The 27977-nt window shown below is 41.1% G+C and overlaps 1 protein-coding gene across 2 annotated transcripts; it reads left to right on the top strand.

Annotated features, from left to right (window-relative positions):
- Positions 1-4: 4 nt before the first annotated feature.
- stk11 (serine/threonine kinase 11) lies at positions 5-27842 on the top strand. Of its 2 annotated transcripts, none has more exons than XM_061839742.1 (11): positions 5-500; positions 3146-3976; positions 7203-7286; positions 8096-8185; positions 8463-8595; positions 8709-8845; positions 10304-10431; positions 16272-16329; positions 16474-16667; positions 19688-19938; positions 22541-27842. In XM_061839742.1, exons 2-10 carry the CDS (start codon positions 3693-3695, stop codon positions 19891-19893), a joined length of 1314 nt encoding a protein of 437 aa, XP_061695726.1. In that variant the 5' UTR covers positions 5-500; positions 3146-3692; the 3' UTR covers positions 19894-19938; positions 22541-27842. The 2 variants fall into 2 exon arrangements, with proteins under 2 accessions (XP_061695726.1, XP_061695727.1); XM_061839743.1 differs by lacking the exon at positions 5-500 and adding an exon at positions 505-617.
- The last annotated feature ends 135 nt before the right edge of the window (positions 27843-27977 follow it).

The following is a 27977-nucleotide window of genomic DNA, read 5'->3' as shown; positions in this document are numbered from 1 at the left end:
CAAGGCATCAGTAAGAGGCCACTTGAGACTTACTGTCTAAGGCTAACAAATGCCTCGCATAGAGCAACAGTGGAAAAAGAAACAAACCTTCCCACTACACGGTTAATGGGTTTTTTTTTTTCCAAGTGATGAATGAATTTAGCGCGTATTTTGCGTTCCGCCACAGAAGAGACGTGCGCGTCCTGAATGTTTCCGGGAGAGTGATTTTTTTTTTTAGAAAACTGTTTTGTCCGCGCGTTTGTTTGTCGCTCCTGGACTTGGCAAACTTTGATTTGACGCAGTAACGCGCTCACTGTCAGTGCGAGTTGACCTGAGTTTCTGGGGGGGGGTTGAGGTAAACAAGATGGCGACAACTTGACTAGCAAGAGTAAAACGAAGAGTCCGGAAAGAAAAGAACTGATATGCAACTTGGTTTGAATCACACCACTGTTATTCTGAAAACGGACATAAGAGAAGCAGATAAAAGGCTGCAACGGAACAAAGATTCACACGTGTTTTAGGTGAGTTTTCCTCATCGCAGGAGTTGGCGATGAGCTAGCTGTTAGCTTGCATGAGCTGGATTTATCTGGATGCTTCCCCCCCGGTGCAAATTGCTGTTGTCCTCTTGAGGGCATGATGTGGGTCTGCTCTAATTTAGGATAAAGCTTGACACAGTGACTCTTTTTTTTCTCTCCCCCAACATCACTGGTAAATAAAAAAAGCGCTCGGCTTGCGTTTGTAAATGTCAATGATGGCTAGCTCGTGCTGCATATCACCGCTAGCTTCACTTGTGTGACGACGTTTTCACGCATCCCAAATAACGCTCGCTTTTTGCACTCCGTAGGAATGTATTTGTTGGGAAAGTTTGCGAACAGGTTATATGTTTTACGAATGCGTGGTGACAAAGGTGCAGCATTGTCAAAAGTACAGTACGGCAAGCTAGTTCATTCAACCAGATGTGCGACGTTAGCATTCTGGCTAGCTCATAGTTGTACCTGAGCGTGTATTGTCACTGCGGCATCATATCCATTTTGCTTTAAATGCTCTAACTATAGCATATCATTATTACTATTATTTTGCGCAAACCGATTTTCTCATTGGGAACTCGAATAACGGTCCTTCCGATGTTATGATTTGCTCCCAATGGTGATAACTTTTTTGTTGTCTCTTTAATTTTTATGAAGTTTTATCAACAACTTTATAACATACTAAAGATTCAACACACGCAAAAGAAAACAAACACAAGAGGAGTTCACAGGGTAACAAAAATCCTGGGTGTCAGCAGAGTTCACTGCTTTTTTTTTATATTTGCTTTTCTCACTTTTGGTTTAGTTGTGGTCCTTGCATTTTTATGCCTTGTGTTAATTTTTCCCTTTCGAAAGATTTCTTCAATTGTGGCTATTCACTATTCCTTTAATGGAATGGATACCATCCCAGAGTTCCGTTTTACTGTTCGTGTTGTCAACGAATGTTAGCATGTTAGAATGTTCAAAACCACTTTTTTTTTTTTTTTTTTTCAGACTAATACTTGTACAGGTACTCACTAATACCGATTACTGATACCGCTTACCACTGGTGTTTTTGATACATACATTTTTAATGAACACAATTAATCCACTATGCTGAGCATCCCATGACAAAACCTGGAAAACAAATTAGTTGACTTCTTCTGTGTGCTATGTCAACAAGTATTATTACGATTTGATTACATGGTTTAGCCCGCGTGCTAGGTTAACCAGGACTCTAAATTGTCCATAGGTGCGATTGTGAATGGGAATGCTTGTTTGTTTCTATGTTCCCTGTCATTGGCTGGCAACCATTTCAGAGTTTACCCCACATCCTGCCCAAAGTAGACTGGGATCGGCTCCAGTACTGCTTTGACCCTTGTGAGGATAAGCGTCTCAGAAAATGGATGGATGGTTAAAATGTTGCATTCTTTATAACTGCTGTCTTTGGACAAAGGCTAAATACATGAATGCAATTTAAGCAATGTAAAGGAAGCAATCAAAGCAAAGCAAGTAGCAAAATATTGTAATCTTTGGTGACTCTGTGTTGACGCATTGTGTTGAAGAAAGGGATTCGTGTTTAAAGGTCCTAGAGCAGCTTTTTTCACAGCCCCCTTTGCTGTTCACCTGAATTGGGAGAAAGTGCTTGGACTCTTTTTGCCAAATACAGAAGTAGTTTTCACATATAGTAAACAAAGTTCTTTCATTTTGGCACACGTTGAATGTGTTGATGTGACAAATCGCTGCAGTGTAGCATCAATTAATGGCAAGAAGGATTTACTCTATTTCAAATTGTTTGGGACCTTAATTATCAGTTTACCTTGAGAATTGGTGGTATTTGCAACATTTACAGGTACCTTATACCATTGTATAAGGCTATATAAGCCCAATACCTTTACCTCGTATCAGTACTCATCCATCACCACTATCAATGTTACGTGAACTAAATAGCCATCCCTTTCAAGAAGTAGTATCCTAAAAGTTTCATAGATGCATAAGGGCTCAATGTAATGGTCACAATACCCGATGCATCTTCCAGAACCCAACCACATTTGCACATTTCCAAAATATATATGGTCTAGAATACATTGACTTCCCCACTTTCACACCAACATCTTTGATGGATCTGTTGCTGTTTGTTTAAATTTCAACTTTTCTTCTGTGCCAATTCCTTCCACCTTCCGAGAGCAGGTGGTTCCACATATTTAACCAATCTACAGTGCCGTGATAAAGTATTGTCCCCCTTCTCGAATTCTTTTTTTTTCACCACTTTGTTTCAGATCATCTAACAAATGTAAATATTAGACAAAGCCCAAGTGAACTGAAAATGCTGTATTTAAATGATGTCATTTATCAAGAAAAAAAAGCCCCCTAAAACCTTAGAAATGGTTGGGTCATCCTCAGCAGCAGGAACTAACATCAAGCAATCCGTTTTTCACATCTCTGTGGAGATATTTTGCCCCCCTCCTTGCAGAATTGTTTGAATTTAGCAAAAAGGGAGGGTTTTTATCATTTATAAGGCCGTAACAACCCAAAAGCTCTTTATATGCTGTAATTATTATTTAAATAACTGCTCTCTTCACCAAAAAAATCCCCAATGGGATAACTTTAGTTCATCACATTGTATTTTCATTAATGGTTTCATTGACCCTTGTTTCCAGGCATCCAGAACCACGGTGGCATGGAGGACACCTGAGGCTCGGCGGAGCACACTTTTGGACGGCTTGGTCTTCCTACAGAAGCCCAGCTGACACCGCTGCATCAAATTAGCAGTGGAAGCGTGTTTGGATGAAGTCCAAGTGTACTTGCTTTTGTGCCCCGAGGCAGCATGGTTCCTTGACAGAAATGTTGCGCTACATTGCCTTAAGCCAGGGCTTGTTGTCCCTACATAAGGCTGAATTCTATTAAATCCACAGAGCTGAGGGTAGGAAGAAAAAAAAATTGTTGAAGTCAATTTGTCTCAAACAAAAGGCACAACATGAAACACTAAGACAGTCGACATTTTCACCTTGTGCAGCTTTTGATTTAAAAGAACAATCATGTTTACAAATCTGGACTGATCCCTTCCCAGCCTAATTTCCCCCTTGCACACGTTCAGTATTTATCATTATTACCTCTTATTTTCGGGCCAAACGGTTCAGATTGGATTTGACTCCGGCACCAAGAAGATTTGTACTTTGTACGGGAGACTCACTCTGTGAATCAGTCATGAGTATCGGGGAGGTACATCACCTGAACTACCTGAATGAAAATGAACTGATGGAGATGGACACGTTCATTCACCGCATCGACTCCACCGAGGTGATTTATCAGCCACGCAGGAAGAGAGCAAAGTTGATCGGAAAGTATTTGATGGGAGACCTGCTGGGAGAAGGATCGTATGGCAAAGTGAAAGAGATGCTGGACTCTGAAACCCTCTGCCGCAGAGCTGTCAAGATACTGAAAAAGAAGAAGCTGAGGAGGATTCCCAATGGAGAAGCCAATGTGAAAAAGTGAGTGTTCTCACTTGTTTTTGTTTAACATCATGCTCAAATAATGTATCTACATAATCGTAACTTCTGCAACTGAAACAATTGATTAACTTGAATAGCATCAGTTCACTCACAAGTCTCAGCTATTGCAGCTAATGTTACGTCACATTGTAGAGACTTGAATACCAGTGTGTGCAGTTTTGTGTCAAGTTGAGTCCGTAGTTGTGATTCTGACATGGTAACTGATTCCGATCTGTTTTTTACCACCGTTTCAACTCTGGTAACAGTCCGCCAGAGCATCAGTCACTATGGGTTTAAACTGTGTACAGTACTTTAGTTCTGTCTCAAGGGAGGAATATTGTGCGAGTTTATTGTATATTAAAAGATCATGGCCGATTTTACCAACTTCACTGTTGGTATGTTGTTTTTATGGCGATGTGCAGAGCAATTTCTCCTCCAAATGTGGTTTGCATTACGGCATCCAAACTGTTCCATTTTGCTCTCATCTGACCAACCGATCATAAAATGTGTCTCTACTCACACATTTGCAATGAGATCTTTTTGTAAGCCATCAATTAGGACGGAAATGGTTGATATTTATTTTCACTGACAAGGGGCTGGATTGCTGTTTGAGAGATTCATAAAATGTAGGTGTCAGCTCAGCTTTCCGTGCCTTTTTGGACCTCTTTCTTCATATGTTCCATAGTTTTTCCCTGTGTCAATTCACATTTTGACACAAATTAATTTCCGAGTTGATTTGTTCAACTTTACATGTATAGATTAGTTAGGCTGTTCCAAATATCTGGTCAAATGTTCAGGTCAATAGCACCTTTGTGCGTATATTTAGCGAGAAAAAGGATGTTAAGTACTTATTTCATCTGCTTTTATCTGTCTTTTTGCCCTCTGATTCAGCGTTTTGGAATTTCTGTTTTTCTTGCTGAATATCAGAGGATTTAATCACACCACACGTCATTAAATATGACTGCAGTCTGGGCTAATTATAGAGGAAGCACTAGGGAGCAGTCACACGAGTTCACGAAGGGAAGAAAGTCTTCAAGATGGTGTGTTTAAAGAGCGCAAACAGTACATCTGCTCTATTTGGTGAAGGTCTTACGCAGGATCCTTGAGCCTGTCGAGGCCTGTGAATCAGAATAAGAATCCACTTTATTGAACAAGTATGTCAACAACACAGAAGGAATTTGTCCCCGGTAGTTGGAGCTGCCCTATTACGACATACGTTGACTATGACAGCAGTCAGTTAGTCAATTGACAGAGAACATTTTTTTTTCTTTATTCACAGTTGTGCAAAGGATGCAGTCTTCTTGCATTTAGAGCGATAGTCCAGTGCAATTACCATTGTGCAAAGGGTGGCAAGACTTCAAGGAGTGTATGCAGTTTAAAGTGAGTTCTCATGCAATAGCCTGGGGCCCTGTCGATTATGCATATTTTGCAGATACCCCTCAGTCGATTGTTCAAGTGGTCCAGGTGCTGCTCAGGTACTACAGGGTAGTTATGGTAAACATTAGCTGTGCAGATGGTCAGACTACCCCAGTGAGTTCACGAATAATCTATAATATATAAAACGAATTGGCAGCATGTTGCACTTGAATTTTATGTTAGCTGTTGATGAATTTGATGATGCAAGAGTCAAGAAGTTGTTGGAGTTTCTGCTAGTTTTTGTTTGCATTGTTCGGAAGCGGCTACCTGAGGGAAGGACCTGGAAGATTTGGTGGCCATAATGTGGAGGGCCCAATAGGATCCTGCCTGCTCTTGTCCTAGTTCGTGTGGCGTGCAAGTCGTCAAGGGTGGATAGAGTAGTGCCAACAATCCATTCAGCAGTTTTGGTTGTCTATTGAAGTGGGCGTTTGTCTTGCAATGCCATTTCTATGACAAAGTTCTGGGAAAGACACGCCTTTGTTGGGAATGATCACCCCACACAAATTATACGCGCACTTTCTACGAGATGAACACCATGTCAATCACCTCTTTATCAGACATGCCTTCAGAATCAGCTCTGCCTAAAGGCCTCTTCATACTCGGGCATCCGGTGAAATTGAATTTATTTTAATTCAAATAAAAGGAGAGTTCTGTTATGCATGTGAATAAACGAGTCAGTGTTTTTACGTGTGCCCCACTTGTTAAAGTGAATACCTGCACATTGGTATTCTGGCATTTATCCATTTTCAGGGTTGTTTTTGTTTGGTTTTTTGGAGGTTTGGTATTTGCTTAAAATCTTGTTCGCTTTTTGTGCTCAGGCCAAATCAATCAATATATTACTATGAGACCATCTGTTAGAATTATGTTTTTTAAGTTGGATTCATTGCTTTTAAGTCTGAGATGTTTTGTTATGTCGGCAGTCCTTGAATGTACCTCATACACTCTCAAAAGTGAAAAGGAATATATTTATTCCTCTTCCAATGCAGCTACTAATACTATTGGTAATTGCCCATTTTTACGTCTGACATTACAATTCAGCTGTATTCCCTGACTTATTATTTTGTGTGCATGTGTGTGTGTGTGTGTGTAAATGCCATAGGTTGAATGTAATGACTTGATACTATTTGTGTGAAGTGTCACTGCACATAGTTTGCCCATGTATGACTTCATGTCGGTTTGTGCCAGCATGGTACTTAGCATGTAGTACTAGTACGGTAGCTATTACTGTAGGTGACCTTAATGTGTAGGTGGTTTGTTTGTTTTGCATAATTTCACTGCCAGATGTTTTGAGATGTCCCCACATTGCCAGTCATCTTAAATCATTGTGGGTGATTTTTCAAGACCCACAGAATAGTCTGTTCTGTGACTATGTAGGCACCAAACCTACCAAAACTAAGTATTCTCCTCTTTCACCAGAAAAATGTTTGTCTTCTTGACTCACTGCATGGCTCAAATTTAACGCCAGTGGCTTTCATTTTTTTTAAGTGTAGGTGCTTTGTGGTCTTCTCCATTTGAAGTGCTTTGCTGCCATCTTATGGCATCTATATGCAATTAACAACCCCCTTCTAGGGAGGTGTCAATTATTTGCAGATTTTCCACTACAGTACTGTATTTGCAGGACCTATCCCCAGGATGAGTGGGGGTTCACTGTATTAATAACCCTCACAGTTTAGTGATGAAAGTTGAGCTTACCTGGGGCTTTGACTTGGTGTTTTTGTTTTTTTTTTTTTTGTAAAAATATATTGTAAGAACCTAAATGTTCATCTAAAACCTTTTAACTAATCATTTCCACCTTTTTTATTACTTCCAGAGAGATTCAGCTGCTAAGAAGACTCCAACACAAGAATGTGATTCAGTTGGTGGATGTTCTTTACAATGAAGAGAAGGAGAAAATATATCCTTGTCCTCTTGATCACTTTTTAAGGGGTTGGGGAGTGTTTTTCTTTTGTAAACATCTTACTTCAATTACTAAAAGCTAGGTGAAAGATACACAGGGATTGCTGTTCATTAAGTACACATGCATGTTTAGCATAAATGGATACAAAATGTATCTTAGACAAAGGTAGTTACCAAAATATTCCAAAGAAAGGCGCCGTTGTGCACCACCGTAGTTTACAACCACAATTATAAACGTGTCTTTAATTAGGGCTGCACAATATAGGAATTTTTTTTTTTGCGGTATGTATCGTGATATGAATTGATACAGGATCAGTTTTGGGAATGTTCTGTTTATCACTTGAAAAATGAACTAGGCCGGTTTATAATTCAAAATCGTTTAAAAAAAAAAAAAAAAAAAAAAGAATCTGGTCCAAAAACAAGCTAGTTCATAGTTTGTCTCCTCCCCCCATAGCTTGCTGTTGACGGGCCATTACCCTCAAAATCCCGGCATTTCGTTTCCCCACTGTTGCTACACACTTGCAGCCAGCTGCAGCTTTCACTCTTTAATCTCCAAACATGAGGGAAAACGTTTTGGTTGAATGGTGTTTTTCAAATGACACGTGCATCATGATGCCGATGCTCAAACAAAATATTGTGCAGCCCTGTTTTTAATGTAGTAATGGTGACAATGTCTTAGCATTTAACTTTTAAAACATATTTGACCTCGGCTTTTATATTAGTGTTAAACATACTGTGGATGTTTACCTAATGTTGACCAGTGATTGTATTGCTTGGATTTTTGAATGGCCTTGACTTGTGACATACGTATATGGTGATGGAGTATTGTGTGTGCGGGATGCAAGAAATGCTGGACAGTGTCCTGGAAAAAAGGTTTCCTATATTTCAAGCTCACGGGTACGGGTTGTCGTTTCTCTCGCTCTTCTCACCCCCATTTTTTTTTTCTGTATTTCTACTATTTTTAGACTCATCCTCTCTGCAACAATAGCTCCAGGCCCTAAATTTAGATCCTGAACTGCTGCGCTTGTACATTTCAAATAACTGCCGGATGATTGCATGAATGTGTAATCACTTCTCTCAAAATGCAAACATTCTTAAGTGAGGAACCCAAATCTGTCAGCCTTCTTTGATTGTTGGCTAGCACACTTGCTCACACACCTTTTTGTTTCTGCAGGTATTTTTGCCAACTGTTAGATGGCCTTGAATATTTGCACAGCAAGGGAATTGTTCACAAAGATATTAAACCAGGCAATCTGCTGTTGACCACAGATGGAGCACTTAAAATCTCTGACCTAGGAGTAGCAGAAGTAAGCTCACCCGTCTAAATCTGTTTCATTTTGTGAAACAAGAAAGGAAGTGTACAAAATGGACATTGGCGGAGTGTGTGTTGAGGTTTGCTTTGCTTCACATTTGTGTCCAGGCCCTGCACCAATTTGCAGAGGACGACACGTGTCGCACCAGTCAGGGCTCTCCGGCCTTTCAGCCTCCGGAGATAGCCAACGGCCTGGACACCTTTTCAGGTTTTAAAGTGGACATTTGGTCAGCTGGAGTAACACTGTGAGTAGTCACAGGTTTTATCACCCTTGTACACTGTTTACACAACTATTTGTCCTCTTATTTTTATTAGATATCCCCCCCCCAAAAAAAAATATATATATATATATATAAATATATATATATATATATATATATATACACATACACACACAACACTTTATTTTTCTTAACCAACTAACAGGAAGGGATGCGCATGTAGTGACAAATAGAAAGCTTAAAAGTGAATAACATTTGGGCTGTAACAATAAAATAACTTTTAGTTTGGTTACAAAAAAAGTCGTAATCATTTTTCTATACAAATTGTTTCTGCAGACTCAAATAAGTTTGTGCAATGGCGGCAAACCAGAAAGAAAGACTACATAAATGATATACTCAAAGTTTGGGATCATTTCACACTCCCAAAAAAGAAGAGAGTGCAATATGGCTACTGCAATGCAGAACTACCAGATATAACAGGGCATCTATGCTGACCATTACCAAGTCTAAATTTTGCTAATTCAGTATAGGATTCTAGCCTACCACTGCTAGTTAGAACATATTATACTGTGTCCAAAAGCAGCCAGTTCACTTTCGATTGCTTTGTGGAATAGATGTAAAATGAACACTTATCAAGCTACCGTAATTTCCGGCCTATAAGCTGCGATGTTTTTCACACGCTTTCAACCCTGCGGTTTATGCAGTGATTCGGCTAATTTGCGCATTTTTCTAACGGCCGCAAGGGGGCACTCAAGCGGAAAAGGTAAGAGTGAGACTGGTGGAATATATGTGCCGAGGAAGTGACTTTTACCGGTCCGGCCCTGTTAGCGCTGCGCTAGCACGTTACCGCCATGTCTCACTGATTTTTACCGGTATGTTTTTTTTTTTTTTTTTTCAACCGGCCCTGTTAGCGCGGCGCGAGCGTTAGCGCGGTGGCACTAGCGTTAAACTCCCTGTGTACCGTCTTTTTTTGTAAATATCTCGTATTTCAATGTGGGCACTTGGGGCTTTTACACGGCTGCGGACCATGTATGTACCAAATGGTATTTACTTTACAAATGTACTGGCTGAGGCTTAGAACCAGGTGTGCTCTGTAGGCCGGGAATTACGCTAATTCTTACAAGAGTTGCTATGCCCATAACTGAAGGGCATTACTCAACACGCAGACACGCCACATCCACACTGTCATTCGCTGACCCCCATGTCATTCACCAGGCCAGGCCCCACCTTCTCAAGCCATTCACAGCACAGTCACAGATATTGTAGTGTGGAACGTGAGTGTGCAACAATAATACCTGTACCTCATTTGCACATATTGACGTTTAATAATGAAAGTTAATTCTCCAATTTCTTGATTCATCACTGGGGTGATCAGTATTATAAGTGAACCATAAAATATTTGATAGGTGAAGGCCCATATTGGTGTAGTAAAAAGCCATTCAAAGATATCGCAATGATTCCCATGATCTTTCCTCCATTCAGATACAACATTACTACAAGTCTTTATCCGTTTGAGGGGGACAACATCTATAAGCTATTCGAGAACATTGGAAAAGGAGAATTTACGATTCCCGAAGAGTGCGGACCCCTCCTTTCAGACCTGCTACGAGGTGAGTAGTGTTGTCTAGCTGATGTTCTCTGTGGGGTTTCAAGTCCAAGTGGTTTATTCACTGTTGTGGCTCTGTATCCTCCTACTAATAGCTATCACAGTCGCAAAATGTCATTCCATACAATAAAAGTGAAAGATTGCAGAACGCGCGAACAGATAGCTACAATTTAAAAAAAAAAAAATACAATTTAAAAAAAAAAAAAAAAAAAACGCTGCAGTGACGCACACTGCTGTCTTTTATCAGTGTGTCCAGCTGGTGGTGCTGTGACATTTATAGTCATTGGGTCTTTTCCCTCCCACAGCTAGAAATCCCTTCAGCTGCTGACGTAGTTTCTATTGATCTGGAGCCAGCAGCAGAATACTAAGCACTCCACCAGGCTGCTGCAAAGCCCCTTGTTAAAACAAAACAAGTCAAGAGTCTTTTATGGTGAACCTCGTATCGGCTTTATGTCAGCGCAGGCTAACTGCCTGTGAAATCCTGGGGGGGGGAACGCTGGCAAGGCTGAGGTGAAGACATGAGAGGTGGAGACATGAGGCTGAATCTGTGTGTTTCCTCATGTTAAATAATACTGCGCCCCGTCTGCAGCTTTTCTTTTTATGGAAATGTTCCCCCATTCATGAATCCCTCCGTGTGAGAGTTTTAATACTGCATTTGAAATGGCATGAGGTGTTCCATTTACTTTTTTTTCTCAATGGCTGTTGAATTTACAGCTCAAAAACTGATAAGGGGGGGGGTGTAACTGTAATGGTGTCATAACTCCTCAGACTTCCACCGCTCAGCGTGTGACGTCTGTGTCTGATGATGCATCACATCAGAGATAGCTGGCCTGTAAATATTACATTGTCTAAAATAATCCCAGCACTATGATCAGCACTGTTGGGAGATCGTTACATTATTATTAGGTCTGTGTCTGCAACACATCACTGGTGTCTCATCATACTGACATTTTACTTTTCCCACATCCAGCCCACATGATAAGGAGCAAAAATGTATTTTGTCAGTCACAGTGGACTACTGTTTTCCTTAATAATATCTCAGATGGATTCTTTCACTGTTAAATTCAAAAATAAACTACCATCATTGTAAACATGCTCAGTGACAATCTTAAGTGGAAAATCTTCCACATATACAAAAGGTCCTTGTTTATCGCCAGGTTCTTAAAGCAGATACATAACCTAAATTTGTTAGTCTGAATGCACCATAGTCACTTGTGACTGGTTTAGTCCTTTCTGACATGCAGAACTCTGTACTTCAGCCTTGGTCACTTGGAGTCCCACTCTGCACCACTGTCTTATGGGTTTCCACAAGTTTGAATTTTAAGACCCCTGCTGTTTTGTTTACATTTTCTCCCATGGGATTCCATCCAAATAATTGACTAGATTTCTTTTCATTGTTGTGTGAGTGATACATTCATCCATCCATTACCCTAGTCGCTTATCCTCACAAGGGTCAGGGGAGCGCTGGAGCCCATCCCAGCTAGCTTCGGGCGTTGATAGATTCATGTCCCACTAAAGAAAATGGATGCACTCTCCTTTAAGCCACTTTTGTTGTGCCTTGAGGCCATAAAAGAATACATGGCATTGAAAACAGTGTTATGATGTTATGGTGTTTGATCCCACTTGTCCTTGTAAGTAACCCCTCACCCCTCCAACACACTGTCAAAAGCCACAAAGTCTTGAACTTAGGTTTTAAACTGGACTAATTTAAAATTAGATTGATAAATAGGTGCTGGGTTTCTTTTGTCTTGGGCAGCCAGCGAAAGTAAAGTCTATTCTTTCACAGCAGAATTTTGAAACAGTAATAATGCCTTTGTTACATCTCAGCTGGATTACTGTAATGCACTTTATTTCAGTCAGCCAATCCTCCCTCAAACGTCTCCTGTTGGCTTAAAATGATGCTGCTTGCCTACTTATTAGAGTACGTAGGAGGGAGCACATCGCTCCAATTCTGGCCTCTATTCACTGACTTCCTGTGCTTTTTGGTATATTTTAAGGTTGTTGGTTTTTTTTTTTAAATCTTTTAAATGGTGTTGTCCCACCTCACCTGCAACCCCCTCCAAAAGTATTGGAATGGCAAGGTGAATTCCTTTTTGTTTTTTTTTTATATAACAAAGACATTTGTGATTTAGATGAAAAGATGAATATTAGCCAAAGGTTTAGAGTTCCAGCTTTTATTTTATTATTATTATTTTATGAAATTTCTATCTAGATGTGTTAAACTACTCAGGGCAGAGCACCTTTTGTTTGAAGCTTTCGACTCTCAAGTCAGCAAATACAATATTGGAATGTAACTTGTGTGTTTTTGTACTTGCTCATGTGTTACCTTTTAGATTGATTGCTTAAACTTCAGATTTGTGCTTGTTTTTGGCTTTAGGTTTCACCTGTGAAAACCACATTTGCTTTTCAGCAAACATGAAGTGCAGAGAGCTTTCCATGGGAGAAAAGCTGTTTTAAAGCTGAGAAGAGAGGGAAAATGGGTCAGAACTATTGCACAAACATTGGGCTTAGCCAATATAACAATTTGGAATGTCCTGAAAAAGAAAACTACTTGTGTACTGAGCAACAGACATAGAACAGGTTGGCCAAGGGTATCAACAGCAGTTAACTCAATTAACATTGTGAGAGCTGTGAAGAAACACCCAACGACAGCAGTTAGTAACATCACTCCCAACCTCCACAGGGCAGGGGTGAAGGTATCACAATCTGCTGTTCGAAGAAGACCATGAGAGAAGAAATGTAAAGCCCATACCACAAGATGCAAACAACTCATCGGCAAAACCAATTGGAATGCCACATTGGATTTTGGAAAGAAGTACAGTGGTGCCTCGGTTCTCAAACACAATCCGTTCCAGAAGGCTTGTTGAAAACCAAAGCGCATTTTCCCATTAAAATGAATGGAAAATAAAATGATGCGTTCCAAGCCTAAAAAATGTATTTTTAAAAAGTTTTTTCCGTTTTCTGATAACAAACTGCATAGTAGTAATACATGTATAGTTTAAATAGTTTGTATAATTAAATCATTTAAGAAATGTTTTTGTTTTTTTTTTCCTTAAAATATGTTTTAACAGTAGAGTATGCTAGGCTGGAAGTCCGTTGCCGTATCTGTAGCGACTTGGCCCCAGCCTTGTAAACCTATTTTTATTGACAAAGGTGCAGAATAACTTTAAACAAGCAATATTGAGGGGGGAAAAAAACAAATTGTTTTATATTTTCACAGAAAGCAACATGTACATAAAAAATTAACTTGCAACGAGTGCCGTCTTTTGAGCACCTTCCTGAAGTGGCTCATAACAATGTCATTGAAATTTTGCAGTGCTCTGCAACTTTCTGCTTTGTTTGGGTGATGGAGTTCGACAAAATTATGGATGTCGTTCCACTCAGCGCAGATAATTTTCATATCGGCACTTGAGACATCCTTCCTGCCTTCAGCCTCATCTGATCTCAACTGATGCTCCTTTACAAAAACAAGAAGCAACTCTTCGACTTTCTCCAAGATCTCTGGCCTCTGCTCGGTCAACATGATTGCTCCTTTAGCAACATCACTTGCTTTAAGGGCGTCCTTGTGTTTCAGAATGGTTCTGATCGTCGATTTCGCCTTGCCATAGTTCTTCGATAGCTCAGAAACACGCACACCAGATTCGTGTTTGGCTATCAAATTCTTCCTGAAGTCGACAGTTTTACGCACCACTTTCTTTTTTTCAGCACCAGCAGTTCCACTTGCCTTCTTTGGAGCCATGATCGTGGTTAATGTTCCTCAATTTGAAGAAAAAAAAGTCAACCGGACACGTCCGCTTGCAGAAGAGTGTGCGGGTCAACTGGTTGCATCGCGTTACGTCGTTTCCGGGTTTTTTTGGGGTGCGTTCGAAAGCACAATAACAAATCGTTGTGGGTCAGCAGGTCCGGCGTTCGAATTCCGATTTTTCGTTCGAAAACCAAAGCAAAAAAATCTTGGAATTTTCGTTAGAAAACCGATTTGTACGAAAACAGAGACGTTCGAAAACTGACGTACCACTGTACAGAGTTTTGGAACAAAGTTTTATTAAGGTTAGAAGATTAACCTCTACCAAAGTGGTAGGAAGGCCAAAGTATGATGAAAGAAAGGATCTGCTTAGGATCCAAAACACACAAGCTTATCTGTGAAGCATGGTGGAGCTAATATCATGGCTTGGGCTTGAATGGACGCTTGTGTACATCTCACTAGTCTTCATTGGTGATACAACTCATGGTTGTAGCAGCAGAATCAACTCTGAAGTCTACAAAACCATTTTGTCTGGGTATTTACATTCAAATGCATCCAAACTTTTTGGGAAAAGCTTCATCACGCAAGACAATAATGAGCCAAAAAAGGGGAACCACCACAACAAAGGACTACTTCAAGAGGAGAAAGTGGAAGGTCCTGGACTGGGCAAGTTAATCACTGGACCTTAACCCAATAGAGCATGCATTTTACCTCCTGAAAAGGAGACTGAAAGGAGAGACTCCCAGAAAACAAACAAGAACTGAAAGAGGCTAAATAGGGCAAGTGGCCATTGCCAACTGTATTTTAAAACAACCACACTCTTTTATTCTTGCCCGTTTCCTCTCTTTGTGTCAATTTGCTTCTTACTTGGCAACCCTGCCATGTGTTAATTTTAATAGAAAATAATATAATTGATGCACGTGGCTCTGATGCTTTGCCTTCACTTCTTCTGGCCACCTTGAGGCACTCCCTCCCTCTCCTGCCTTCTTTTTGCAACACCTGTGGACAATTAGCACTCCGTGGTAAGGAGTGATGAGGAATTGTGGGATTGGGTGGGATTTGGGGGGTGGGGTGAGGTCAAGTCTTCTTTAGTTTTATATGCATTTCTTTTTCCACAGCTGCCCATTTCCGTGTGTAAGTAACATGCTGAAGCTTTTCTCGTTTTAGTTTGAGTTGGTAACTATTGGTAGCATACTTTGAGTTATTTCTTTAACATAGGTTGTTTTTTGTTTTTGCTTTTGTTTTAATAGCGTTTTCTTAGGTTAGTTAGGGGCACAGAGTTGGATACGAAAACTTGTGATTTGGGTTGGTCCATATTTGTCCATGTTTCTTTTCCCTTTGGTCTGGGACTCCATTCCTTTTGGCTTGTTTGACTTTATTCCCTTTTGAGGCGAAATAATAATTGTGGCATTTGACCTCACTGGCGTCGTTTTATATGTTGCAATCAAGTAAAGTGCTGCAAACGAGTTAAACTGAAAAAAAGTTAGAAGAGGTCTTCACATATTTGGTGTCTCATCAGTTTTTTTCTGCTATGTGATTTTTCTATGCATTTTTATATGGCAATTCCATAATTTTCACAATATTTTTTTTCTTTCTCTGTTTGCAGGTGCATAGTTTAGCATGTTGATGAGATACGTGTTGATACTTTAGTGTAAATTTCCAAACTGCTAACATGTTGATACTTTTGTGTAAATACAAATATTTTATATATTTTGCTTTTGATATTTCCGCTTTGCTTTGTCTTGTTGCTGTTCTACTGAACTGTGCATTTATTTGCATTTTTTTTTTTTTGTGTCGTCTTTTCTGCCCTTTTGGCAAGTGTCACTTTTTTTTTTTTTAACTTTGACAGCCAATATCTTTACCCAATTTTTCTTCTTAAATAGTGCTTTACTGTTCTTGAATAAGTTTAGCATTGAGGACATTGTAGCTCACCTTGGCTTTGACTGTTGTCATAGACGTCAGTGTCCTTGGGCAAGACGTTGAACCCTCATTTGTGGGGTGAATGTGAGATTTTGTAACACACTTTGGGCACTGTGATGGTGTAGATAGTGGTGTGCAAGTGCAGTCCATTTAACATTAAGTGGCCCATTTTTCGTTCTCAGGAATGCTCGAGTACGACCCAGCGAAGAGATTTTCCATACAAAACATAAGGCAACACAAGTAAGTGGTTTGTCATATAACATATCCCATTATGGATGTTTTTTTTTTTTCACCTGAAGTAGAATTCTTAATACAATCACTAAATGGTCACAGAAGGGTTACATGATTGATATACCTCGACTTCACCGGATGTGTTCCTGCCAGCTGGGTGCGTAAGAAACACCCTCCAACGGAGCTCCCCGTGCCCATACCCGCCAGCGCAGAGAGCCGGGACCCTTGGCGCAGTATGACGGTGGTGCCCTACCTGGAGGATCTCCACGGCTACACTGAAGAGGAGGATGATGAGCTCTATGATGGCGAGGACGAGATCATCTACACTCAGGATTTCACAGTGCCAGGTTTGGAGGCTCTTGAGACACTTTTACGGCCAAGTTTTCCTAACAGTATTCATGCTTCATGTTCTCTAGGTGTCTAAAAACCTAACAAATATAATGAACTAAAATACAGTGGTGCCTTGTCTAATGAGTTTAATTTTCTGTGACCATTATAGCTCAAAAAAAAACTCACTGAAACTATCCTCCTTTAAAAATGGTGCAAAAGTGCATTTTTGGCCAAAAGACTTTGGACTCGAAAACAGGATACTGTGAGGACTCGAGCAAAAATCGCGGTCACAGTGCAGTTGTTTAGAAGGGTCACTGGCCTTGAGGACCCGGTTTCGATACCAGCCCTGCCTGTGGAGTTGGCATGTTTTCTCCGGGCATTCCGGTTTCCTCCACATCCCTAAAAACATGTATTAATTGGGGACTCTAAACTGTACCGAGGTGTGATTGTGAGTGTGGCAGTTTGTCTCTCTGTGCCCTGCGATTGGCTGGCAACCAATTCAGGGTGTACCCTGCCTCTTGCCTGTTGACAGCTGGGATTGGCTCCAGCACTCCCTGTAACCCTCGTGAGGATAAGTGGCAAAAACAAAAAAAATGGATGGATGGATGGATAGATACGTCTTTTTGGCTAATGGACTTTTTTAAGACAAAGTTTTGGTATGTTTTAACACACATTTTAATTTATCTCATTGAATAAAATGGCTGGAAATGGAACTGCAACTGTGGACCTTCTTAGCCACATACAAGGGCATTACAATACCTTAATTTGCTCCGTTTTACCTTCACTGTATATCTGAAGCAGGGGCGTGGTGACTCAGCCGGAAAGCGTTGGCCTCACAGTTCTGAGGTCACGGGTTCTTTCCCGGACCCGCCTGTGTGGAGTTTGCATGTTATACCCGTGCCTCTGTGGGTTTTCCCCGGGCACTCCGGGTTCCTCCCACATCCGAAAACATGCAACATTAATTGGGGACACTAAATTGTCCCTAGGTGTGATTGTGAGTGTGTCTTGTCTGTCTCCATGTGCCCTGCGGTTGGCTGGCAACCAGTTCAGGATGGTTCAGTTCAGCAGGGTTCACCCTGCCTCCTGCCCAATGACAGCTGGGATTGGCTCCAGCACTCCCGTAACCCTCGTGAGGATAAGCGGCTTAGAAAATTGATGGATGGCTGTATATCTGAAGCGGGTTCAGAACGTTGCAAAAAATTCCGTGCGACACTAAATTTCAAAAACTCAAGTTGGCAAACCCGTCTGTCAAATTATCACTGTACTTGTACACAAGCTCCAAGCCGACAGGTGGCAGCATGTCCTTAAGTGGCACTTAATTCTGCGTTGGTAATGAAAATGACCACATCCCGCATTCTCTTGAGAACCCCCCCCCAACTACTTTTTCTCCCTGCAGTATTCACAGCCTATATCAGTTGCTAGGAAACAGCCTGAAATGATAAATGTAGTTCTCTCCTGGCCAGGCATCGAGAAGTGGTGACCCACTTTGGTCCAATTGGAGCTGCAGAATGTGAATCAAGTGATCTATAAATAGTCCAGTAAAGACGCTTCTGGGCTTGTGTGTGAATGGTTTTCCAGAGTTTACCCCCACCTGTGCTGAGCAATACTGAACCTTCAGTACATGCTCGTGATGTGTGAATGATGACGTTTCTCCTGAGCAGACGATCTATGTTACCCCTAATCCTTTCTGTGCTTCCAGTAAAGTTATTCCTTGTTTTGTGTGAGTTTCCTATGTAAATCAGCCATGATTCCTTGGTCCTGACGAGTTCACTTTTTAAACAGTTCTGGGTAGGGCTTAACGATTTATTATTAATAGATGGAAATAATTTCGGACAGTGCGTTTGTGATCAACTAATCCTTGCCTCCGTGGGAGGAAATAAGTTGGTCTTCTAATGCGCACCGTACTCACTAATGGTAGACGAGGAGGAGCTAAGCATGCGACGCACCTAGCAAGAATAGATCACAAGCTAAATCGTGAAGCTAATGTTAAATATTAAGGAAACTCCATAAGGGCTTAGCTGTATAGTACTTTCTAAATATAACTGTTTGGAACTAGATTAGTGGAGAGCAACCTGACCAACAAATTAATAGGCAAATTGTCTAGAGGTAAAATAAAACGGCTACACAGGAAACACACGTGTAAACTCAAAATGAATTAGACTAACGTAGTAAAGTATGAGTGATATAATTTTGTGTATGGACTTAGTAAAGATAAGTCACTATCCGAGGTTCTGAAAATAGATTTCTAGTTTGGCACTCCTTAACCGTATATGAGAAAACTTTCTGAGTGGCTCCGTTCTTTTCCCTTTGTTTTTTTTTCCCCTTCCTTAACATATTTTGGGACTATTTTGTCATAGGATCCTGGATTTATTTTGTTTCATTTTATGTCTACCTTGTATAAATATTGTTTTTAAGTTTTGTTTGATCTCTAGGGATTGTTCGGTTCTACGTTTTAAAAAAAAAAAAAAAAAAAAAAAACAATTGCATTTCAACGGGAGAAATTGATTTGAGATGAGTAAACAGAGTTACAAGCTTGGTCACAAACTACTGTAATTTCTGGCCTGTAACCCACGACTTTTTTCACACTCTTTTAACCCTGCGGTTTATGCGGAGATGCGGCTAATTTTGCATTTTTTCTAACGGCCGCAAGGGGGCATTCGAGCGGGAAAGGTAAGCATTAGACCGGTAGAATATATGTGCCGAGGAAGTGACTTACCGATCTGGCCCTGTTAGCACTACAGTAGTAGTAGTACAAATGTACTGGGCGAGGCTTATAACCAGGTGCGCTCTGTAGGCCGGGAATTACGGTAGTTAAACTCGTAAGAAAGGCACTGATTGCTGTCTCCCATGTTGACGTGTGAAAGTGGACAATAGTGGCAATGTCCCGCCACTGCTGGGTTATGTGCAGGAGGCAAAGGTGGATAAATCCAAGGTCTTGTTACGCTTTCACTTTTGCGGGCGGCATTTGTGTAAAAGAGGCTGGGAGTGATGTCTTTTTTTCTGTTCTAAAGACTGTTCCATCATGTCTTGCTTTTAGGACAAGTGGCTGAAGATCACGAGCTAGAGCTTGCGGATTACAGCCCACCTATGGCCAAGCCCGTTTGCGTTAATGGGACGGAGGCAGGGTCTCTGAACAGCAAGGCTAAAACAGAACGGCGGTCTTCATCCTCATCCAACCCCTCACGCAAAGGGGTTTCCACGGCAAGCAAGATCCGGAAGCTCTCCACCTGCAAGCAGCAGTGACGCCCCCCTTCTCCTCTCCGGTCTCTGTTGTCAGCAGCCCACTTGGTGAGTGTGCACAGTAAATGAAACGCTTGAAAGGAAAGTGGCCGTCAGGATTTTAGGATTTTAAACTGTAAAAATTGAAGATTGGGGAAGAACCTATCTGGCCAGAGCAGGACTAGAGACCAACATTATCATGCAAATGGAGAGTAGTAGGGGATTCGTGGAGTGTAGAGAGGTCGTTAATGATATTGAGTACTATAGTGACACCACAAAACTGCAGATTGGGTTGTGGCTTTCTAGGGGCCATCAAGTGGAAGAGCAGCACAGTCCAGTTTAGTGGCATTTTAATTAATTGACTTTTTTTTTTTTTTTTTTTTTTTTTTTAAATATACCAGTTTGTATGGGATGGGCATAGCCATACTAGATTCTCAGCCATTATGTATGTGTACAGTGTTATGGGAAAAGTTTTAGATGCCAAAAAAATGGCATTAAAGTCCTACTTTATTCCATATAAAGCTTCTCAACTCACTTCAATATAGTTAATTGGCACCAAGATGGTGCCAATGCAGTTGATTGTGGTGGCTAACAACCTAACTGAGCTTTAAAAATGCTCGCTACCAAACTTCTGGATCATGTAATGGGGTCACTAATTGAATTCAGTCCTGTGGCCTGTTTTTCTGTGAAGCAATTTTGATTTGAGCCTAAAATTTCTTGACTGGTGTTTTTTGTTAGCCCTAAACAACAAATGCCAAATTAAGCAGTCTATTTTCATTTTGGGATTTTTGATTGCCTTTTGAAATTGGAAACGCCAACTTTCTTTGAGCACTTTGGGGAAAAAACATTGCAGCTGAAACTCAGTGCCATACATGATAAAAATCATTTTTGTATGAAAATATAATCTTAATACAAACAATTCAGTAACGTCAAAACAGCAGGCCCTGCTGTATCTTTCGACTAAACTCGTATTGGTGAGCCGCTGTTCCGTGAGTGGCCGTTCTCAAGTTTTCATATTTCTAGAGATGATAAATGATACAGGTGACCCAGAGTTTTCAAATCTCTCTTGCATAGTCTAACACGGGCAAACTTTTTGGCTCAGGGTCCACATTGACTTAAAATTTGACAATCGGTCCAACCCAGGACCAGACGCTTGCATATCAAAAGTAAACCAAAAAAAAAAGCATTGTTGTGTTCATACGTAGATTTATTTTATGGGGAACCGTCTTGTTGTTGTTGGTCACCTTTTTTAAGCCAGTGTCGTTTTGTTGTGGCAATACCCAGCACACAACTGAGGTGTTCATCACTCAGCTGAGATCTGTAGGATGTTTTGAGGGAAAGATGAATGCAGAAACGTGCTCCAGAGTGCTCGGGACCTCAGACTGGGGTGAAGGTTTTAGACAAAAGAGCGGCTTCTGGACAACATCATGATTGTCTTTGAGTTTCCCCAACTTGAATCCGATATTAAATTCTCCACATTCAGCTTTAGAGGCGCTGCAAAGAGGAACGAGCGAGAGACTGCCCAAAGATAGTTGTGCCAAGCTTGTGGCATTTTCAAGGACTTGAGGCTGGAATGGACTTTTTCGACTGGTGATCTTAAACTCCGCCCCCTTAGCTACAGTTGCCATGTCCCACAAGCTTCCAAAATGGCAACTGAACAGAACAGTTCTCTATCGCGTATTCCAGATAATATTGCGGTATGTTTTTCACCAAATGAGTCAGAGTTGTCCCAGAGTCCAATCTTGTCCAATTTCAACTATTTCACACAAGGATATGTACACGGAATTAAGACTTTGGACGGAGCAGGACGCAGTGTCAGAGTTACAGTGAAATGTTTGCAATTGATGCAAAAAAAGTTTGACGCCTAACAAACTTAAAATAGGGGAATCGTACTGCGCATGTAAAGAAGGGTGAGTGTGAGTTCGGTTTGATTTTCTATAAGATACTTCTCCCTCACTTACCTTTGAACATACAGCCTTGTTTGTTGATATTGTTCACATTTAGTTGTACGTGCGGTCTTCAGCGACCCTTAATCCATTGTAGACACTTCATCGACTGTGTTTTAAGCTTTGGAAAATGAATCAAGCGGGCCCCTTGTAACCTAGCCGGATATCTTTCATCAGAATTGTACATTCCCCAAGCTCATCTGAGGACCGTTTTCTTCGTAACATTAACTTTTCCAAGCGCACGCAACCGACAACCAGCATTGCTTGGGGGACAATGCGGCTATCTGATTGGCTATTATTGTACGAGTGATTGACAGGTCGGAAAGGTCCATTACTGCCAAAGGTGCATCAGCAAAGTATTGAGGAAATGCTGCGCATACTTACGTACACGTGATATCTTTTTTTATTTTTCAAATACATTTCCATACATTAAAACTTTTTTCACAGTCATAAGAGGTCCCTTTTGAATGAGGCTGTACCATAAAATCTGTGAAAACGGAATACTTTCCTGATGCACTGCACACTCCCAGTAGGGTTTTTTGTCACGGCTGTAGTGTCGCGGAAATGCGTGTTAATCTGTTGAGGCAATGACTCACCCCAAAGTCGACTCGGCTCATCTGTGCAGTGTTTGTTCTTGATGAGGCTTTCCGCGTCACAATGATCCATATTTTTTGTTTTTTTTTTTTCTGGGAAAGTATGTAAATTTCCTCTTTTTCCTCTTCCAGACGGACTTGTCCCCTGTCCTCCCGTCTGCAATGAGCACATTTGCAGTGCGCTGAAGTTGACGCCTCACGTTGCTCCCAACGGACCACCTGCTCCTTGTAGAAATGTGTGTGCGTGTGTGTGTGTGCGCGCGTGCGCGCTCAGGGTAGACTTGCAAAGGGGTGGAAATTTTGCAGTAAATTTCCAGGGAGTTTCTGGTAAACTTCCATGGGAAATTAAAGTTGGGGGATTTTGGAAACTTCCATGGGAATTGAGGGTAATATAATGGAAAGGTATCATGTTTAGGTATGTTTAATTTTTTTTCTCTATCATGAGCAGACATCCAAGCAAAATTCAGCTTTGGAAAAATGTTACAAGATGAAAGCACTTTTTTTTCCAGCAAATTTGCTGGCTATTTTTATTCAGAATTTGGGAGTTATGTTATCAATATAGAATCGGTTTCTTTCACTCAACTGAAGGGCAAAATCTGAATATCTTTTTTTATTTTTGCAGTGCTCATTTTTTCAAGCTCAGTATGGAGCTCCCTGCCCACAAAAGTACTTTATTGCGCCGTTTGTTTTTTTTCCCCCCACTTAAGTGACAATCTAAAGTCACTCATACGTGAAATTTTGGCTCACACAAAGGGGATGGTGGCCCTAACCCCAAAACTTAAAATTGTGATTTAGAGCATTCATTTATTTAGCATAATAATTCAAGGAGTCTTTTTTTTATGTTATTTCGGATAATGAAAAAAAAAATGTACATGCTACTCATCCAGCAGTCTCGATTCGTGGATGAAAATCTATGAAAAAGAAAAAAAAAACCTTAGCAATCACATATTTTAATTGGCTTTGTGACAGTCTGTGAAAACGGATTTTGGCAGATATGGCAGATTATGATGTACAGAAAAATGTAATGGTCAAAAATAAAAGCTATTTGAGCTCATCTCCCAGAGCTGCACATTTTGGGAAAATATATTTTAGCATCATTCTGACAAAAACAGCTAAATTAAACAAGGTAGAGTTTTGTTTTTGTTTTTTAAAAACTCCAACCAGGCATCCTTCCTTGACTTGTTAGTGGAATTGGACTAAACCTTGGATTGTTCAGCCACTGATGGGAAGCGCCAGACGGGATTAGACCGTAGTGAGACGGGTTCTTCGTTTCAGCTAATTGTTGCCGCAGTCGTCATTCAAAATGAAAAAAATGTTTTCTCCCCAGTGTGGGTTCTTGTGTGAACGTGTAAAAGTTCCCCCTGAGTGAGTCTTTGACCACAGCAAAAAGGTTTTCCTCATGTTCTCATGAGTTTAAATGACTGTTGACTTGCTTAAAACCACAAATCAGAATACAATTTGTGTGTGTAAAGATGTTTTACTGTTGAAATACTGCATCAGTAAAATAAAACGAACCTCTCACAACAGTCAAATCCAGTCCTTGGCAACCAGTATTCTGAGAGTCCATCGGGGTTGTCGTAGGAAATTATGCCATTGCTTTTGTCTAAAATTAATCACAAAATATGTGTGCGCAGTCATTGTCTTATAGTGACAGGCAAAACTAATATGTGCTAGTTGACAGAAGGTTCAATGAACGCCCTTTCATTCATGATATTTTCGTGATATTTTCAAAAGCATTGGGTCAGCCATCTTTGACTCGAGTTTGATTTTAAGCGGCATCTCATTCTAAATCTGTAAGGTTTGTGGTGATGGGCTCCCCTTCGCAGCTAGAACAGCTTCAAGTCTTGTGGGAGGACTTTCAACAACCTTTAGGACTGAGTATGGGAATTCCTGTGCACGTCACCACAGTGATGAGTAACGAGAAGGCCCGGCAAAAAAAGGATTTTATCGGGTTGAGGGCAGGACTCTGTGCAGGCCAGTCAACTTCATTCATACCGAGTGCTTTCATTCATGTCCTTATGGACCTTGGTTTGTGAACTGGTACACGGACAGGAAGGGGTAATCCCCCAAATGGTTGTCCAAAATCTCGATGTACCCTGAAGCATTCAGTTCCTTTCACTGGAGCTCAGGGGGTTTATATTTTGGACATTTCGAGCTAACAATTTGGAGATGGCCCCTTCCTGTTCCAACGTGACTGTTCATCAGTGCACAAATCAAGGTTTGTAAAAACAGTTGGATGTGGATGAACTGGAGTGGCCTGCCTGGTCCTGACCTCAAGCTTGTAGAACACCTTTTGGATGAATTCCCATAAACGCACTCATAAACCTTGTGGAAACTTCCCCTGAAAAGTTTAAGATAATAGAACCACAAAAGGTGGCCCAATGTCATATTAAACTATGGCTGACGAATGGGATATCACTGAAAATCATGAGTCAAGGCAGGTACGTGAATTTCTTTGGAGCAATATTCTGTATGAATAGCGGTGTTAGTTGTTTGTGAGCGTACTCAATTTATCATTTCAATATTTGTAAGTTTTGAATTGTTTTTTATTTGCTAGTCTAAAATGGATGCATTGGCATAATAAAGGTAGCAAAACCCTGCTTTACGTCCGGCCGACTTTCCCTATTGGTGAGTGAACAATCCAAAGAGAAGTCAAGACATAATGCCTGACGGGAATTAACATAACTTGGAAAAACTGGGTTTGTTCAGGATTATGATAAAGTATATTTTGCAACCGTCCCTCGGGGCTGGATTACATGCAATTACACACTGGCCTCCCATTTTCTGCAAATGCTGTGAGGCCTGACATCCGACTGGTCAGTTACATAGTCACGGAACAGATTACACATCTGAAGTACAGTGAAGAAAATATATAAGTATTTGACCACCCTGCTATATTGCAAGTTCTCCTACTTAGAAATAAAGAGAGGGGTCTGAAATTTTCATCGTAGGTGCATGTCCACTGTAAGAGAAATCATCTAAAAAGAAAAATCCAGAAATCACAATGTATGATTTTTTTTTTTTTTTTTTAACGATTGATTTGTGTGATATACTTGCAAATAAGTATTTGAACACCTAAGAAAAGCAATGTTAATATTTGGTACAGTAGCCTTTGTTTGCAATTACAGAGGTCAGATGTTTCCTGTAGTTGTTCACCAGGTTTGCACACACTGCAGAAGGGATTTTGGCCCGCTCCTCCACACAGATCTTCTCTTGATCGGACAGGTTTCTGGGCTGTCGCTGAGAAACACGAAGTTTCAGCTCCCTCCAAAGATTTTCAATTAGTTTTAGGTCTGGAGACTGGCTAGGCCATGCCAGAACCTTGATATGCTTCTTACGGAGCCACTCCTTGCTTTTCCTCGGTGTGTGTTTCGGGTCATTGTTATGTTGAAAGACCCGGCCACGAGGAGGTTGTTCCCCAAAATCTCACAATACATGGCCGCCGTCATCCTCTCCTTAATACATTGCAGTCGTCCTGTCCCATGTGCAGGAAAAAAAAAAACCAAAGCATGATGCTCGCACCTCCATGCTTCACAGTAGGGATGGTGTTCTTGTGATGGAACTCAACATCCGTCTTCCTCCAAACACGGTTAGTGGGATTGTGACCAAAAAGTTCAATTTTGGTCTCATCTGACCACAAAACTTCCTCCCATGACTCCTCTGTATCATCCAAATGGTCATTGGCAAACTTAAGACGGGCCTTGACTTGTGCTGGTTGAAGCAGGGGAACCTTTCAAACCATGACGTCTTCGTGTATTACCAAAAGTCACCTTGGAAACGGTGGTGCCAGCTCTTTTCAGGTCATTGACCAAGTCCTGTCGTGTAGTCCTGGGCTGATTCCTGACCTTTCTAAGGATCATTGAGACCCCACGAGGTGATGCCTTGCATGGGGCTCCTCTCCGATTGAGATTGACCGTCATGTTTAGCTTCTTCCATTTTCTAATGATGATGATTTCTAAGTGGGAGAACTTGCATTATAGTAAGGTGTTCAAATACTTATTTTCTTCACTGTAAGGTACCAGTGTAAAGTATTTGAATTTAGGAGTCATCCGTTTATACAATCTAATGATTGTTTAATTTCTTCAAACAATTCTAAATGGCAACTGATAATGTTGCACTTGTCTTACCCCCCCCCCACCAAAAAAAAAAAAATAAAAAAAAAGATGTCCTATGTTCAATTAAAAAGTAAAGTCAGGGTGTGTTGCTGTAAATTCCCATGGAAGGTTTCCAACCTACTGGAAGTTTGTGGGTTCTACCTCTGAGCGTCAGTGAGTAGGAGGCTGAAGCGATTCTCTTTTGTCAGCAAATGCACTCGCCACCGTTGGTCACTTTCCTCTTGCACGTCATCCGTCAACTCCCGACGTCGTCCGCCGCGCCCCCCCCCTCGTGGCACCTTCCCTCACCCCGGAGGGCTCCAAACATCGCACTGCACTTTGACGAAGCCCTCGCTCATCTCGTGTTTCATCTTTGCCGCACTGTAGCAGATGGGCAGAGCAGGGGGGTGGAGTGAGTGAGGAGACTTTTGGTCCACCAGGTCGGGGCAAGGCGGAGGTGGTCTCTGAGGAGAGCAGGGGGGGGGGCCACCGGCGAGACGGCGTCATAACGACTCTTCGATTTGATGGCCACTGTTTTGTTTTGTCTCCACCCCCTCTAACGTATTTGTGGAATCTGTTAAAGTGGCTTTGGACTTCTTGTTTTGACAGAACCTTATTGTGGTTTCCAGGTGCATTGTGAGGGGGGGGGGTATTAAAAAGGAAATGCAAACATGATCAATCATTCTATTTTTAAATGTGTATGAAAAGGTTTTTGAGCATTTTGTAGGATATTCTTTATCCATGTTAAGGCCCGTGGTGTACTACACTTTGTTTTCACGACTAAGACAATTCAGCACACTAGTAGAATGATCCCACCCCCCAGTACTAGTGCCACACTTTTGGCCTACTTGTATGCAATTAATCCTACATACATAAACTACACTAGTAATTTTGTGCCATGTAACTATTGGTGTGACAACGTCCTTGAACTCTTGTCACACACTGGTAGTACCAAAATTCCCTCGAGTGATATTTCACATCACTAGTAATGTCCTACAAGTGTGCTGTGTGAAAAGTAATCCAGCAGCAAAATATTACTAGCGCAGTCATTGTACTCTAGTCCTGCATTGTCTTACGGGTAAGGACAAAGTGCATACCAGTACATCTACGTGGACCTTCAAAGATATCCAATAAATGCTCAAATGGATTGCCATAAATCTGTGACACGATGCTGCTCTTGTACCACCGACATCCAGCATCCAACCTGCATGCTGTACAAAGCTGGGAGAGGAGGACTGATGGACGGACTGATTGTCTTGTGGGGGGAGTTCTGGTTTCCCTTTTAGTTCTGTTTTTCCAATGAATATTTTTTAATTATTTATATAAAAATGTCAAAGTCTGTTTTGTTGAATGTTTTGATTCTGTTTGAGATGTGCACATCCATCACACACCCACACTACGGATCCCCCTGACCCCCCCCCCCTTTTTGTGTCGCAGTACGAAAACTAAAATTCAGTTTTCGTATTGCAGGCAGA

Source organism: Syngnathoides biaculeatus, chromosome 13 (assembly GCF_019802595.1).
Source record: "Syngnathoides biaculeatus isolate LvHL_M chromosome 13, ASM1980259v1, whole genome shotgun sequence".
Taxonomy (NCBI): domain Eukaryota; kingdom Metazoa; phylum Chordata; class Actinopteri; order Syngnathiformes; family Syngnathidae; genus Syngnathoides; species Syngnathoides biaculeatus.
This window is presented reverse-complemented; position numbering and strand designations above follow the sequence as displayed.